General features: G+C 46.3%; 1 protein-coding gene across 1 annotated transcript in view; it reads right to left on the reverse strand.

The window, feature by feature from the left end:
- Positions 1-15,000, reverse strand: part of ptprua (protein tyrosine phosphatase receptor type Ua) — a 222,329-nt gene that overhangs the window by 47,763 nt on the left and 159,566 nt on the right. The window contains exons 9-12 of the mRNA XM_062528958.1: positions 11,003-11,112; positions 7,524-7,725; positions 3,022-3,124; positions 1,136-1,424 (exon numbers count right to left, since the gene is read on the reverse strand). Coding sequence (XP_062384942.1) covers positions 1,136-1,424; positions 3,022-3,124; positions 7,524-7,725; positions 11,003-11,112 — 704 coding nt within the window. The remainder of the gene's footprint in view (positions 1-1,135; positions 1,425-3,021; positions 3,125-7,523; positions 7,726-11,002; positions 11,113-15,000) is intronic.

Consider the following 15,000-nt stretch of genomic DNA (forward strand, 5'->3'; position numbering starts at 1 on the left):
AGAGAGAGAGAGAGAGAGAGAGAGAGAGAGAGAGAGAGAGAGAGAGAGAGAGAGAGAAAGAGCTCGGGGAAAGAGGGAGATAATCCAGGAGGGTTTGGCGGGAGATGAAAGCGAGAGGCTTTTCTCCTATTGACAGCTTGGAGCAGAAAGCTGGCGAGGCTGCACCGTGAGACACCAGCTGGAAGTCATTCACCCCGAGCCATCCGCCGCCGCCGCCGCCCAACGCTGAAATACGTTTATGAAAAGTGTTTTTCCTCCCTTTCTTTCTTTTCCTCCACTGCGTCACCATTCGCCATGCTCTATCCACTCGAGCCCATCTTCGCCTCTTTCTCTTTTTCTCTCATTCTCTCTCTCTCTCTCAGTTCATCTCTTGAGGCCCTTTCAAAGAAACCTGGGCTAACCCCCAGCCATTGCACACCAGCCCACAAGTCAAAGCAGTTTGGATTCGGTCAGCTCACCGCATGTCTATTAAATAAATGCCTCCATCCTGGCAAGTGGCACTCACTTTGGAGACAACAATGGCTGAATTCTTATAAGTAAACAAACAAACTTCAAACTTTCAGTCCTTCAAAAGTCATTGGGGGCACACTTATGTAACTCAGTGACATGTTAAATTGTATAACGATAGAAATAAGCATAAAGTACAGAATATATTAAATAAAATAAATGTCAACCCATAAACGCAGTGTAATAACAATGTAATTACAAGGGTTAGTGCAATGACTATGCAAGAAAGGAGGCTGAAGAAGCTGCTTCACACTGATAACTGATGCCATTCCACAATGTGAACTGTCCTTGATGCACAACATGAGTACACTTAAGTACACAAGTAACTTCCTGGTCTGTGATGTAATATACTGCTAATATGCAACTGATAGTACTGATAATAACATAGCGATATGATAGGGTAAGCTAACAATCTGTACAATGGATATGCAAATGTGTCAATAGCAAATATGGAGTATTTGAACGCTAAATTATTGTCAGTGTTTAAATGTAGACATGTACAGTATGTTCATTAGTTTGTACCAGGTGTGTATGGTAGTATACTATAGTACTATACTGTTACACACACTATCACTGTGAATCTCTGTTGAATGAGAAAAACACAGTGGGGTTAAGTCCGGTCCCTTACCCCTTTGAAGTTGCTGGCGGCCTGGAAGTAGATGAGGTAGTCCTTGGAGGGGTCCAGCGGGGAGTTCCAGTAGCCGTTGTACGTGTGGTTGTCGCCCACGGTGAACTCGGCGGCCTCGGGCAGGCTGTCGGGCGCCAGCTCGGCCGTGTAGTAGTGCGGCGCGCCCTTGGCCTGCGCCTCGCTGTGGGAGAGTGGCGCCGGGAAGCAGTCCTGCTGGCCAGGCTGAGCGAGCGCTCGCCGCCGCACCCGCCGCGAGCCGTCCTCCTCCACCACCACCACGTGGTACGCACTGCACCAGGGGCACAACAGCATGGGCACAGCCGTCACTCACCACGGCACTGCGCCAGTCACATACCCATCACTCCTCACCTATTCAGCCCCATAGAATTATAAGGCTCTATCTGACATTTCATTTAATGGGATTTGAATTCACGGGGATGTATTAACCGCGGCTTATACATAGATTTTGCAAAATTTCTTCGGCTATGATGTTAATACTCAGGGGCAGTTAATAAGGTATTAATATGGCTTTGTTTATTTCAATTTGCATAAAACACTGACACAATGAGGCTACTGTGCAGGAAATTGCTGTATGCATCTATTAATTTAGCAGATATCTCTATCCAAAGTGATTTACATTTGTCAATTATATTACAAGGTGCCGTTTGCCCTGGAGCAACTGACGGTTAAGAGCCTTGCTCAGGTTATCGAGGAATAGAACCTACAGCTTTTCCGGGTACTGCATGCTCGCCCAGCTCCTTAGCCACACGAGCACCAGCGCCCAGCCCAACCCTGCACCGCATCAGGCACACAACACCATGGACACTCCAATCATTTCCAAACGCTTTCGGAGAAGAGGGATCGCCGGAGCACATGGATGTTTGGATTGCTTCAGTTAATGCAGGAAAGGTGCAGACAGGACTTATGTTTTGATGTCGGAATACATGCGCAGCCAAGGCGCTCATGCACATTTAATTAGCTCTTACAATAGATCACCGTTGGGGTGGGGGGAGTTGGGGGGAGGTAGAAAATTACATTTACAAGACTTCCACAGAGCCTCATTTCAACTGATGTCCGCAGGTGGATAAAATAATGGCAAAGTCTTTTCATTAGCAAGCTTTGTTCACTTACTTTAGAAGACAACTGTGTCAACTGAGATTGTTTCATGTTGCAAAAGCATTCTTAGATCTCCACCTGAACATTTCTGAAGAAAAATGAGCTCTTTTCTTTGGCTTTATTCCAAATTGCCATGACGTGAACACCCAGCCCTTGACAGCGCTGCAAGACAGTGTAGGCCTATATCCTAGACAGCACTCAAAAGACAGGACGCAATACAACGCCTCCGTCACTGTTCACTCAGACGTTTCTGATTGCTGTGACTGACGTCTGATTATAGAGTAGCGGTAGCAGGTGCTCAGGCAGCAGAAAGAGCTCTGTTTGCCAGGCAGGGTATTACAGCAACAAAAAAATAGAGTTTGCTTAGCGGCGAAAAAAGAGTTAGCTTAGCGACGCTTAGCGACACAGCTTAGTCTGAATCACTCCACTGTGCACAGCAGAGGAACCTGCAGGTATGTACACTTCTGTCACCCAGCTTCAATAGAGACTCAATAGCGTGTAGTGAAGGCCTCAAACATCAGCAGGAGATGGTGACACCGGGTTTCTTTCAGATTATTTTCTCTTAAGTAACTACATTAATACATAAAGATGGAAATGTAAGATACAGAGAGTATTATAGTGCATGTTATGCATTTGAAAACACATAAAACAGCTTTGCTATACCATCAAATAGTGTGCTATACCATTATTTTATGTGCATACGTGTGTGTGTGTGTGTGTGTGTGTGTGTGTGTGTGTGTGTGTGTGCGTGTGTTTCCAGTTCCTCTTACCTAACAGGCGCTCCTCTACCCATAGCTGGGCGGAGCACAACTGTGATGGTGCTCTCTGATTCGCTGACTGGGGAGGGTACATCATCATAGTCAAACGAAGGAGCTGAGAGAGAGAGAGAGAGAGAGAGAGAGAGAGAGAGAGAGACATTCAAGATCGATGTTACTCATATCAGTCTGCATTATAAGTCTTTGAGTCTTACGAGTCTTCCATCCAACTCATTTATGGATGCAACTGTCTCTATGCAACTGTCAAACAGAGACAAAGACATAGAGACAAGCAGACACACCGTTAGGGAGTCATAGACAACAAAAGAAAACAAAGTATGAAACTTAAACTCTCAAAAACAAAAGCACAGCACACACACACACACACACACACACTCACAAACACTCACATACAATTTTAATACCACCATACAAACACACTGTCAACTCTTTAAATTGCACCGCATTACTCTCAGAGACAAACCAAAAAAAGAAAAAAAGAAAACCAAACCTGTCTGAGACCACCCACGCTTAGCCTGACAAAAGAACAGAGAAGAAGGTGTACACACACAAACGCACAAACACACATGCACATCATCACACTCACATTCTCTCTCTCTCTCTCGTACACACACATACACACACACACATACAAAGAAATAAAGAGAGAGAGCTATGATAATAGGACAAGGATTAAAGACTAGGAGAGACAGTCCTTTCAGATCAGCATCACTCGACAGAGCACACACACACACGCACGCACGCGCACACACACACACACACACACACACACACACACACACACACACACCCTCTCTGTTATTATCGGAAGTCAATTATGGTGACAGCATCGGCAAACAGGTCAATGACTAACAGGGTTGAAAAAAACAAACAGAGAGATTTAACAGTGGAGGCAGCAGCCAGGGAGCCTGCATATTACTACTGGAGCATTATCTATGAGCTGACTGAGAATGCCACCGCTATCGCTAATAGCATCTTGATAACTAGGCTGTGTAGGGAGTTGTAAGTAGAGCACAGGAGCGAATAAACTAATTAAAAAGACACAAGAATGTACAGCTATTAAGAATTACGTGCTCAAAGAGCCATATGTTTTCTTTATAGGTGCACCCATGTGTATAGACACACACACACACACACACACACAAACACACACACACACACACACACACACACACACACACGCACACACATCCACGAGATGGAGAGAGAGAGACAACAGAGGCAACACACACACACACACACACACACACCGACAACATACAAGTCAAATCTCAACACATTCATGCAAACACTTGGACATCATCCGTTCATGCAAACACAAGCCCTTTCTTCCCCACCCTTCAGGGGCTGTGCCACTGGAAATAACGGATACATGAAGGTTAAGGACTGTACAAAGGTCAAAGGCTAAAGATGAAAAGATGAAATCTGCACATTTGTGAAAACATAAATCAAATATGCATAAACTCTTGCAACACCTGTGAAAACACCAAACACAAACAGGGGGGATCTGCACAGAGAGAGAGAGAGAGAGCAAGAGAATCATCAAAAAGAGTGATTCCTGGCAGGCAGAGATGTCTGTCTGGGAGGGATTATCCTGCATTAAACATGAAGATGTCAAACAGGAGCGAGAAAATGGCAACGCTGTTCACCAGCAGCAACAAACAGAGGCACGAGAAGCAACAGAGACAACAGAGGCAACAGAGGCAACAGAGGCAACAGAGACAAGAGAAGCAACAAAAACAAGAGAGGTAAGAGAGGCAACAGAGGCACGAGAGGCAACAGAGGCACGTCACATTTCCTCCCATTCCCCCATCCTCCTCAGGCACCACAACACCCATGACCTGAGCTCTCAGGGCAGAGGGAACCAAGAGAGATAGAGACCGTGTGGCTGGTGTGTGTGTGTGTGTGTGTGTGTGTGTGTGTCTGGGGGCTGAGTGAGAGACCGTGTGGCTGGTGTGTGTGTGTGTGTGTGTGTGTGTATGTGTGTGTGTGTCTGGGGGCTGAGTGAGAGGCTGTGTGGCTGGTGTGTGTGTGTGTGTGTGTGTGTGTGTGTGTGTGTGTGTGTGTGTGTGTGTGTGTGTGTGTGTGTGTGTGTGTGTGTGTGTGTGTGTGTGTGTGTGTGTGTGTGTCTGGGGGCTGAGAAGGAGCTAAGGAGATGGAGTGTGTGTTTGTCTGGCTCATATACACTGTGCCAACAAGCTACAGCAAACCTACACACATTTTCAACTATAAAGTTAAACTACACCACCAACATTCTCAAGCAAGCTAGTTTATTTTCTTGGAAAAAAAACAAAACAAACAAAAAAAACAATTTCAACCTTTCCACAAAACACAAAACTGTAGACAAATAAATAGAAACTCACACAAACAAATGTATAGAAACTCCAAGAAATATTGTTCAGCAACACTACCTAAGTGAGAGATACAAACTCTAACATTATTAAACTCCAACATTACCACTGGTCTGAAGTTGAAGCTGTGTTTGAATGTAGGGATAAATTATCATTAGTAATTATAATGTACAATATAATGCTATTTAGAACCACAGTGACGTACATTTCCACCACTGATTCAACACCAACGCACATCTGTTGGCTGCAGCTGGAGGCGGATGGTGTTGTTGTGGTCAGTGTGACAGCCATGATGCAGATGTGGACGCTTGGGGGGAGCAGGACCACACCAGTAAGTGTGCTAGAGTGTGTTGATGCTATGTCCATATTCACCAGACCTGATGTTGGGTGAAATATAGTCTCTCTATGAAATCATGAAATCCTCTGGCAGGTTTATTCTCCAATGTAAGAGTGACGTTACTCTGAAAGACTAATATGCATTCGGGGCATGTGAACGATGTCGGCGCATCGAGGCATGTTAACGATTTCACCTAATTAACCCGTTGCTTAGGGAGTCCACAAGTGTGAGGTGCAATTTGACTGACTGCTGAGATCAATCAACATCCTTTGCTGGAGTCTGGTCTCTGAGCTTAAGCGGATGCAATGGCGGACTGTGCGCCCTCTCTCTGGCTCGTCTCTGTTGCTGGCTACATATCACTCCGCTGCCCGATCACATGTCATGTCTGTCTCTCCACGCCGGCTCTTATCTTTGACTGCACTGTCTGGGACGTCAAGAGTGGAAGTCTGCTCTCTGATGTGATGAACGCTAAAAAGTGAAAAGTCGGCCAAAATAAATGCAAAAAAAAAGAGCTTTGGGAGTCGACAGCAGGCTCTTTCCGGACCCGTCCAAAACTCTCCCAGCAACGCGCTCCTGCGCTGTATTTTAAAACACCCACTGGGATAGCGCTCCAGATGTCAAGCTGAAGAGCGTCTAGCAGGTAGGGATTGAGCAACTTAATCCCACGAAGGCAATTTATGTCAATCGAAGCTAAGCACTCTGCCGCTCGGGATGAAGCGTGGGAGGACGGGCGAGGAGATGGCGATTTGCATAACCCCGCTATGAGGATCGTGTAGGCTTAAGGACCGAGCCAGGTTAATGGCCTCAGCTCGCCTTCAGAGCAACGTTTTTACCCGAGCGTAAAATCTGGCCTCAGACAAATTTACTGATAACTAGCAATGGATCGCAAACTTGCCTTATGTTGTGCTACATTTTCTCTTTTTAAAACGAGTCAATGGATAAGCCGTTGATGAAGAGAGTCTAATAAAACTCTCATATATATATTTGACAGTGCTTCTAGTGGAGCTGTGATGCTTTTCTTTTATCGCTGGTGATAAGGCACATTTTTTTTAAAAAAAGCTTCCCTTATTTGAGCAAATTGGCTTGGTTGTTCACTTGGCCTTTTAATTTCAAATGACTTTCGATGAACCATGCAGCTGCAATGTCGACTGATTTTTTTCCCCTTGATATGACCAGCCTTAGGAAAACCACAGCTTAAGAAGTGCAGTGAAAGGCAAGCAAACCAAACAAATTCAGCCCCAACAGCATTAGTTAAAAAGAAAGGAGAAAAAAATGAAATAATACAAAAAAAAATAAAAAAATCTATGTGTGGTCCTTGGGGGAGACAAACATAAACAGAGAAAAAGCTCAAACCAATAGCCTTGCTGATGAAACCCAGTGAAAGGGCTTTTCCATACCAGGGAGAGAGCTCTGCCAGACAAATGGACACACTCAACAGCATCAGCACACCAGCTCCCATAGAGCTCTCAGCACCATACCCACCGTAACACTGCAACGCTACCAAATCAATGAACCGCCAACATCAATCTATTACGCACATGGAGATTTCAGATTTAAGCTAAAAGCAGCAGGAGGGTCCACTTGAGAAAAATGTAATCATTACATTACTCCAGAAAAAAAGAGGCTGTTGCTGCACTTGTAGCATGAACTTCATGAAATGAACTTCACTTGATTTGACACGACTTGACTTGAACTAAGACTATCACCTTTAAAACCATTAGATGCATGGGTCTGATCCCAGGCAATATCCAATCCATACACAGTCAATCCCATGCCCATATCCCTAATTGTGTCGATCGGAAACTCACCGGATATGTTAGTAGTGATTTCGGTGAGCGCGGTTTGACCGAAGCCCTTGGAGGTGCGGGCACGCACGGAGACCAGGTAGGTGGTGCCCGGGTGCAGGCCGGAGAACATGTGGTACGTCTCGTTGCGCAGCTTGGACACGGTGCGGCGTGGGCCCGGCACGTTCACACTGGGGTCGGACGACTCGATGCTCTGGTAGCTGATCTGAATAAACGGTGGGAGGCAAGCAACAGGTGAAATCAAGGAGAAAAAGGTGCAGTATTTATTTGCATCTATTTGCAAAGGTGGAAAATACCGGATTCAGAAAGTCCAACCACATATTTGTTCCAAACATTCACTAAACCAGCGTATTCTATTGACCCCGTCATGGTTCACATCACAAGAAAAATGTGTGTGCATATCTGGTTCAGAAAGCTTTCCATCCCATTGAATTGTGTGTGTGTGTGTGTGTGTGTGTGTGTGTGTGTGTGTGTGTGTGTGTGTGTGTGTGTGTGTGTGTATTGACTGAAATGTCAAGGAAACGTCAAGAAAAATGCCTACTTGTACTGCTTTTTTGGTTGACACACTGGGCTTTTCAACCAGATACAGATGAATCTCTGGCCACTTGCTAACATTTCAATATCAGCTAAGAATCAGGCAGACAATCCCCATTAGCTAAGACTAATTTATTAAGGTATGGTTCAAGGTCTTGGGGTGACAATGACAAAGTGCATACCTTGTATTATGTATTATCCGCACCATTTTTCTGACCCCATGCCCCAACCTAGGCTCTGGATGTTTACAAACATTGAAGGGGTCTATATCGGACACCTCTTCAGCCAGGTAGATTGGCTAATTAGGGAAATCACCTGTGCACAGGTATAACCTAAACATGGTCGGACTCTCATTGGAATTCTCCACCGTCTCTTCCTGTTTATTTGTTTTTATGTGATGGATCTCCACACACAGACAGCACACCAATGCACGGATATGTGTGCTGCTTCCATTCCATTACGGCATATGGCTTCTCATGGTAAACAACTTTTTACCGAGTAACACAAATCAGTCAGATCATTTCCATAGCGATAGTGGAACGCTGGGAGAGGAATTGGAAGCCTCCTTTCTCGCCTCGCTCCGCTGGAGTCTTCAATTAGATCGGCCGGGCTTTCACACTTAATGCCGCGCCGCACGTCTCCCCGGTAATTCCCCCTTTTTTCGGCACTGCGATGGTACACTTGTTATTCATTTCTCTCCTTCCCTCATCTCTCTCTCTCTCTCTCTCTCTCTCTCTCTTTTAGACATCTTTCCGTCTCCCTGATTCACTTCCTCTGTGTACTTCGCTGTGGTCTTTGCATGCGGGCTTCCCTTTCAAATATGTTTTGCCTGCATTTTCCTCTCCCTCTCAAAACATTTCTGTATTTTTCATCTCTCTCTCGAAACATCTTGCTCTATATTTGCCTCTTACTCTTTCAAACATCTCTTTCCTGCATCTCTCCATCTCTCTCTCTCTCTCCCTCTCTCTCTCCCTTGAACATCTTTTTTTTCCGCTGCATGTACCATGTTATTTTTTCCCTCTCTACTTAGCTGCATGCCACCCGCTCTGCCTCACATCTCCCGCCTCGCCACACGCACACATGGTGACCTCTCGCTTTTTCCACCTCCTCACCAGAGGGAAAAAAAAAAAAAAAAAAAAAACAGAAAAACAAGCTCCATGCGTATAATCAGCCCTGGTCCTTGGGTGCACTCTCCATCCCAGGGTGGGTTAATAATAGAGCAGCACTCCGCGGCCGTCCCTTGGCCTGACCCGGGGGCCGAGAGTGGGGACGAGGGGCACAAGATGGCGACGGCGGCACGGATGAAATATTAATAATTACCAGCATTTACTGTTGCCCCATATGACAGCGTCTGCTAGGCAAATAAGTGATTATAATGTTTGTCCTCCATGTAATTATAGGCCGGAGCTGCACTTTCCCAGCTCATTATCATAAGAACATGTATAGTCCCTGAGCAATGCGCTCGGCTAATGACTAGTGATCGGAGCGGGGCGCAGAGGCAGAGAGGAGGAAGCTAATGACCGTAGAGAGAGAGAGGAGTGGAGGAGTGGAAGAGAGGAGGAGAGTGGGAGAGGAGAAGTGAATTAAACACAAAAACACACAACAGAGGGAAAAACAAACACAAAGCAGGAAAGCTAATACAGCGGGAGAGAAGAAATGATTAAAAGGATGATTAAAAAAAGGAGTGGAGTAGAATACGGAAAGGAACTTAACGGAACACATCAGAACGGAGGAGAGGACCGAGTGGAGAACAAATGGAACAGAGAACATCATGAGAAGAAAAAAACAGATGAACAGAGAGGAGAGAAAAATGACGAGTAGAAAAGACTAGTAGAACAGCACGGAACCGGTAGCATGACAAATAGAGAACAACTCATCAGAACACTGAACACAGCAGAGGACAGCCAAACAAACAGATCAGGGAGACCACAACAGCAGAACAGAAAATAGAACGTGTAGTGCTCAGATCAGAACACAGCAGAACAGAACAGAACAGAACTAGAAGAGGAGTATGGAACATAACAAACAGAGAACACCAAATCGGAACACGGAACACAACGCAAGAGAAAAGAGAAGAACAGAAGTGATGAAAGCAGAGAGCACAGGGCAGAATAGAACAGTGAGAGAGAGGCCCAGTGAGTCAGATGTGGAGCTGTGTAAAAACAGCAGATTCTCTGCAGCATACGCCCACGCAGCCCAATCCAACCCCCCCCCCCCCCACACACACACACACACACACACATGGGGGCCTTGGCTAACGGGGACTGACAGACAAGCCGGTTGTCTGTGGCTTGGTGACACGCAGACCCTGCGATTGTCACGAGGCTGTGTTGTGTTGTGCCGTGCCGTGGCATGCAGAGTTGTGCTTGGGAAGGGGGGGCATCCAGTGTCACAACGCATGTGCACCCATGGGGGCATGCAGCACTGAATACCCCTTTTGTTAACGGGCTAGGAAGGTAAAGCTTCAATCTCAACTATGATAAAGGGAGCAAGGACATATCATGGTATGTCTTGTAATACAAGCATGGTACAGTACAAGAACTAACTGGATATGTAGAAAAACATATCCGTTGTGCACAAAGCTTGCAATAGACGAGGTCTTAGTAGTCTGTGGGATGGTTTGGAATCAACAGTGACAGATTGACAAAAGCTGCTCAATAAATATCAAACAGATTTAGCAATGTAATGCAAACATCATTCACTTCCAGTTGCAGCAGTGGCAACTGTGACTAATGCACTCTACTCATCTGACAACTTCTCAGCTCCTGATGTTTCCCTGATGCGCGCGCATACACACACACACACGCACACGCACACGCACACGCACACGCACACGCACACGCACACGCACACGCACACACACACACAAACACACACACACACACACCTATCTTGGCACCTCATATGTTTAGTACTGAACATTGGCCCTTGTAAGGCTTCACACCAACCTCATACTGGGTGATCAGTCCGTTTGGTTCCACTGGCTCCTCCCACTTCAGGAAGATCATGTCATCCAAAGGGGTGAAGGTCAGTGAATCAGGAGCAATGCCACCAGGAACTGCAGATGCAGGAGAATAATAAAACACATATCAGCACAGCGCATCACATCACAAACACACTCAACTCTGCCCTGCACAATCTAAAAAAAACTCATTAAAAAACTAAATCTGATCGCAGAAACTGACCACTTGGTGATTATGCCACCAATGGGTTCATAAGGAGTTCCAAGCAAGCCAGCAGGGCAAGGGAGAGATGCTCCAAAGGAAAATTAAAACCACCAGGCTCAGCAAAATGTTTGTCCCTCCGGCAATAGAGCTTTTAAATGAAAGAGACAGTTCAAAACAAAGGACTTGAGAGTCTGTTCTGTGGAATAATATCGGGCTGCTTCCTTTCTCTTCATTCTTAATCAAATCTCCTCGTTTACTCTGCTACACTGGATGAACTACTTTATTGTCTGTGGAGAAGGCACTGCATATTTCTGCATGTTTGTATTAATGTGTGTAGCTCTGCACCTTGACCCCTTCAAGTTCCCTTTTTGGATGAGAAAGTTGAATTTGTTAATCATCATGAGCTTCACATCAGTTTTCCATCAGCGCTGATGAGAACTACATGGTTTGAGGTCATTTCTAAGAAGGATCAGGAGGAATGTTGATGGTTGAGAAGATTCTTCTGTGCTTTGACCATGGGCTTAACAACACGTTTGAACAGGAGAAATAGCGGAAATTGAAGTGAGAAAAAGATATGGGGGAGAGACAGAGATAAATCACATTCAGATTTGAAATCAATTAGAGCTACACTTCACATATTTCTGGCAGTAATTACCTTGTTAATTAATGCTAAGAAAGCATAATCATTTGATTTAATTTGACTTCATTTCAGAGGGCAAAGGAGAAATGCTAAGAGCAAAAGAGAGAGAGAAACAGAGAGAGAAAGAAAGGGCAGGGGAGAGAGTGGGAGGTAGAGAGGGAGAGAGACTGAGAGAGAGAAAGAGAAAGAGAGAGAGAGAGGGGGGGGGCAGGTGAAAAAACAACACCAAAGAGGGCAGTGAGAGGAGCGGAGCGGAGCAGTGGGCAGCCGTGCTCCATTTCAGCACTGCCTGGCTGCTCAGCCTCTGGTGGGGCTGCTGACCCATACTGGCACTATGACAGATGAGAAGGCACGGATAGAAGTGTGTGTGTGCATGTGTGTGTGTGTGTGTGTGTGTGTGTGTGTGTGTGTGTGTGTGTGTGTGTGTGTGTGTGTGTGTGTACAAACGTTATGTGTGTGCGTGTGTGTGTGTGAAGGTGTGTGTGTACAAACGTTATATGTGTGCTTGTGTGTGTCTGAGTGTGTGTGTGTGTGTGTGTGTGTAGGAAGTGGGGCGCGCAGTAGTCGGAAGTGGGCAGAGGAAATGGAGGGTGAGGTGACGGAGGGACGTGGGCGTGCGGGCCAGACGGGGGCCAGTCACGGGGGACGCACCCAAATTGGGGTCCGCACGCGCTCAGTCCCCGTGGGCTGGGGCTGGCGCTCGGATAACACAACGCCTGGGCTCTGGGGATGACAGTCTATTTGTCTTCTTTAGCTCCACGCTGAGAGCAGGAAAAACACACACACACACACACACACACACACACACACACACACACACACACACACACAACCATGCACACACCCACACATACAGACACACACACACACACACACACACACACACACACACACACGCACACACACACACACACACACACACACACACACGCACACACACACAACCATGCACACACCCACACATACAGACGCACACACACACACACACACACACACACACACACACACACACACACACAGGGAGGTGAGCCAGGGAGCGACACACAGAAAGTGCATCTGTCCTTGATATGAATCGTCCAGGCAGCGGTCCAGTCCAGCGCTCCGCTGGGCAAGCCAATGTTACAAATGCTGATCACTGAGGAACGCTGAACTACAATGATCACCTCTGGCCACCAGGTAAAGAATGAGAGAGAGAGAGAGGGAGGGAGAGAGAGAGAGGGAGGAAAGGAGGGAGAGAGAGAGAGGAGTGGTGGGAAGGTAGGAATGATGAATAAACATCACTAGGAGCAAAGTGAGTTAAAGTTGGTGCAGTACACCTTGGAAAGCAGTCAAGTCAAGTCAAGTCCACTGAGTAGCAATGCTGTGTGGGCTTACCAGCATCTTCATCCATATGCATTTCTATAGTATACGTATGTATGCACTGTATGTGGGTGAGTGCTGACCTTTGCATGAATACATCTGTGTGTATGTTTCCATGCAGGCTAACCTGCATGACAAGTACTGTATGTATCTCTCTGTGTAAATAAATATGTCCGGATGGGCATACCGAAGACTGGATATGTGTATGACCTGCATGCATGTACTGTACTGTATACACATAGAAATGTCAACTGACTAGCAAATGTTTTCATATCTGTCTGCCTGTGTCTACGTGTACTGTATGTATGCATGTATGTACAGTATGTATACATGAGAAGCACTAAAACAAAGAGAATAGCATCTGTTCACACAAAAGCAGTTCTGGTCAAGTGATAGACTCACAGAGAGAGAGAGGAGTGCAGAGGAATGGAGAGATAAAAGAAAGCAAAAGAAAGAGAGGCAGGACGTTGGGATGCGTCCACACAGGAAGTGGTCCACACAAAGAGCTGAGCACGTGACTGGGGCATCCTGGGAAACGGGCGCCTAAATAAAGCCGTCGGCAGCTGGGGCCAATTATGGTCCTTTAGCAGAGGGCTGGACACTGCAGTACAGAGATGGATGGAATTAGGAGAGCGAGAGGGCGGAGGGGTGTGTCCGGTCTCAACACACACACACACACACACACACACACACACACACACACACACACACACACACACACACACACACACACACACACACACACGCACACACGCACACACACACACACACACACACACACACACCTGCAGGTGTAACACAACTATGGGCATGGATAATAACACACACCCACGCACAGATGTTACGGTCTGGCACTACTCCTACTACTAGTCCTATAGCCAAACACAAACACCCCCCCCCCCCCCCCCCCCCCCACACACACACACACACACTTCCGCATACATATGCATAGACCCACACCTGCAGGATTACTGTAATCCAAATGTGCATGGACACCAACATTAGAGCTTATAGAGGAAGGCTTCTTGACTATGGCTTCCAGAGGGGTCAGGCAGAAGAGGTGGGCTGGGTTGTGCAAAAATACACACACACACACACACACACACACACACACATACGCAGTTCGAGTGATTATGTGAGATTCTTGCATGACTTTTTGTCTCAGCTTGTGTTGTGTTTGTCTAGACACATACACTGTGTGTGTGTGTGTGTGTGTGTGTGTGTGTGTGTGTGTATGTGTGTGTGTGTGTGTGTGTGTGTGTGTGTGTGTGTGTGTGTGTGTGTGTGTGTGTGTGTGTGTGTGTGTGTGTGTGTTTGTGTTGTGAGTGCAGCAAGATGTAGGTGGGTGGCATTTCCCTAGCATCTCTGCCTGCTGAAGCAGATCTTTATTTTGGAAATTAATGGTGGGGTGGGGGGGTGAGATTTTGTGTGCGTGCTTGTGTATGCGTGTGTGTGTGTGTGGGGGGGGGGGGGGGGGGGGGGGGGGACTGTAATTAATCACATGTGGCAGGCGTAGCCAAGCACCAAACTAAAGAAAAGAGAGCCCCCAAAAAAGAAAATCTCAGAGCAAACAAACAATTATGTCCCTGGAATTGCCCAGAATGAGGAACGAGAGTCCTCCACTCTCCCCTTCTTTGCTCTGTCTCTTTCCCAAGCTCATATGGGCACACAAAACGCTTCATTTTTCATTTTGCTTATTGATTTGACAACGCAATATATTAAACTCCCTCGCCCCAGAGTTTTTTTGTTTTTTTTTAAACATTTTCATGAAAATGAATCC

Source organism: Sardina pilchardus, chromosome 24 (genome assembly GCF_963854185.1).
Source record: "Sardina pilchardus chromosome 24, fSarPil1.1, whole genome shotgun sequence".
NCBI lineage: Eukaryota > Metazoa > Chordata > Actinopteri > Clupeiformes > Clupeidae > Sardina > Sardina pilchardus.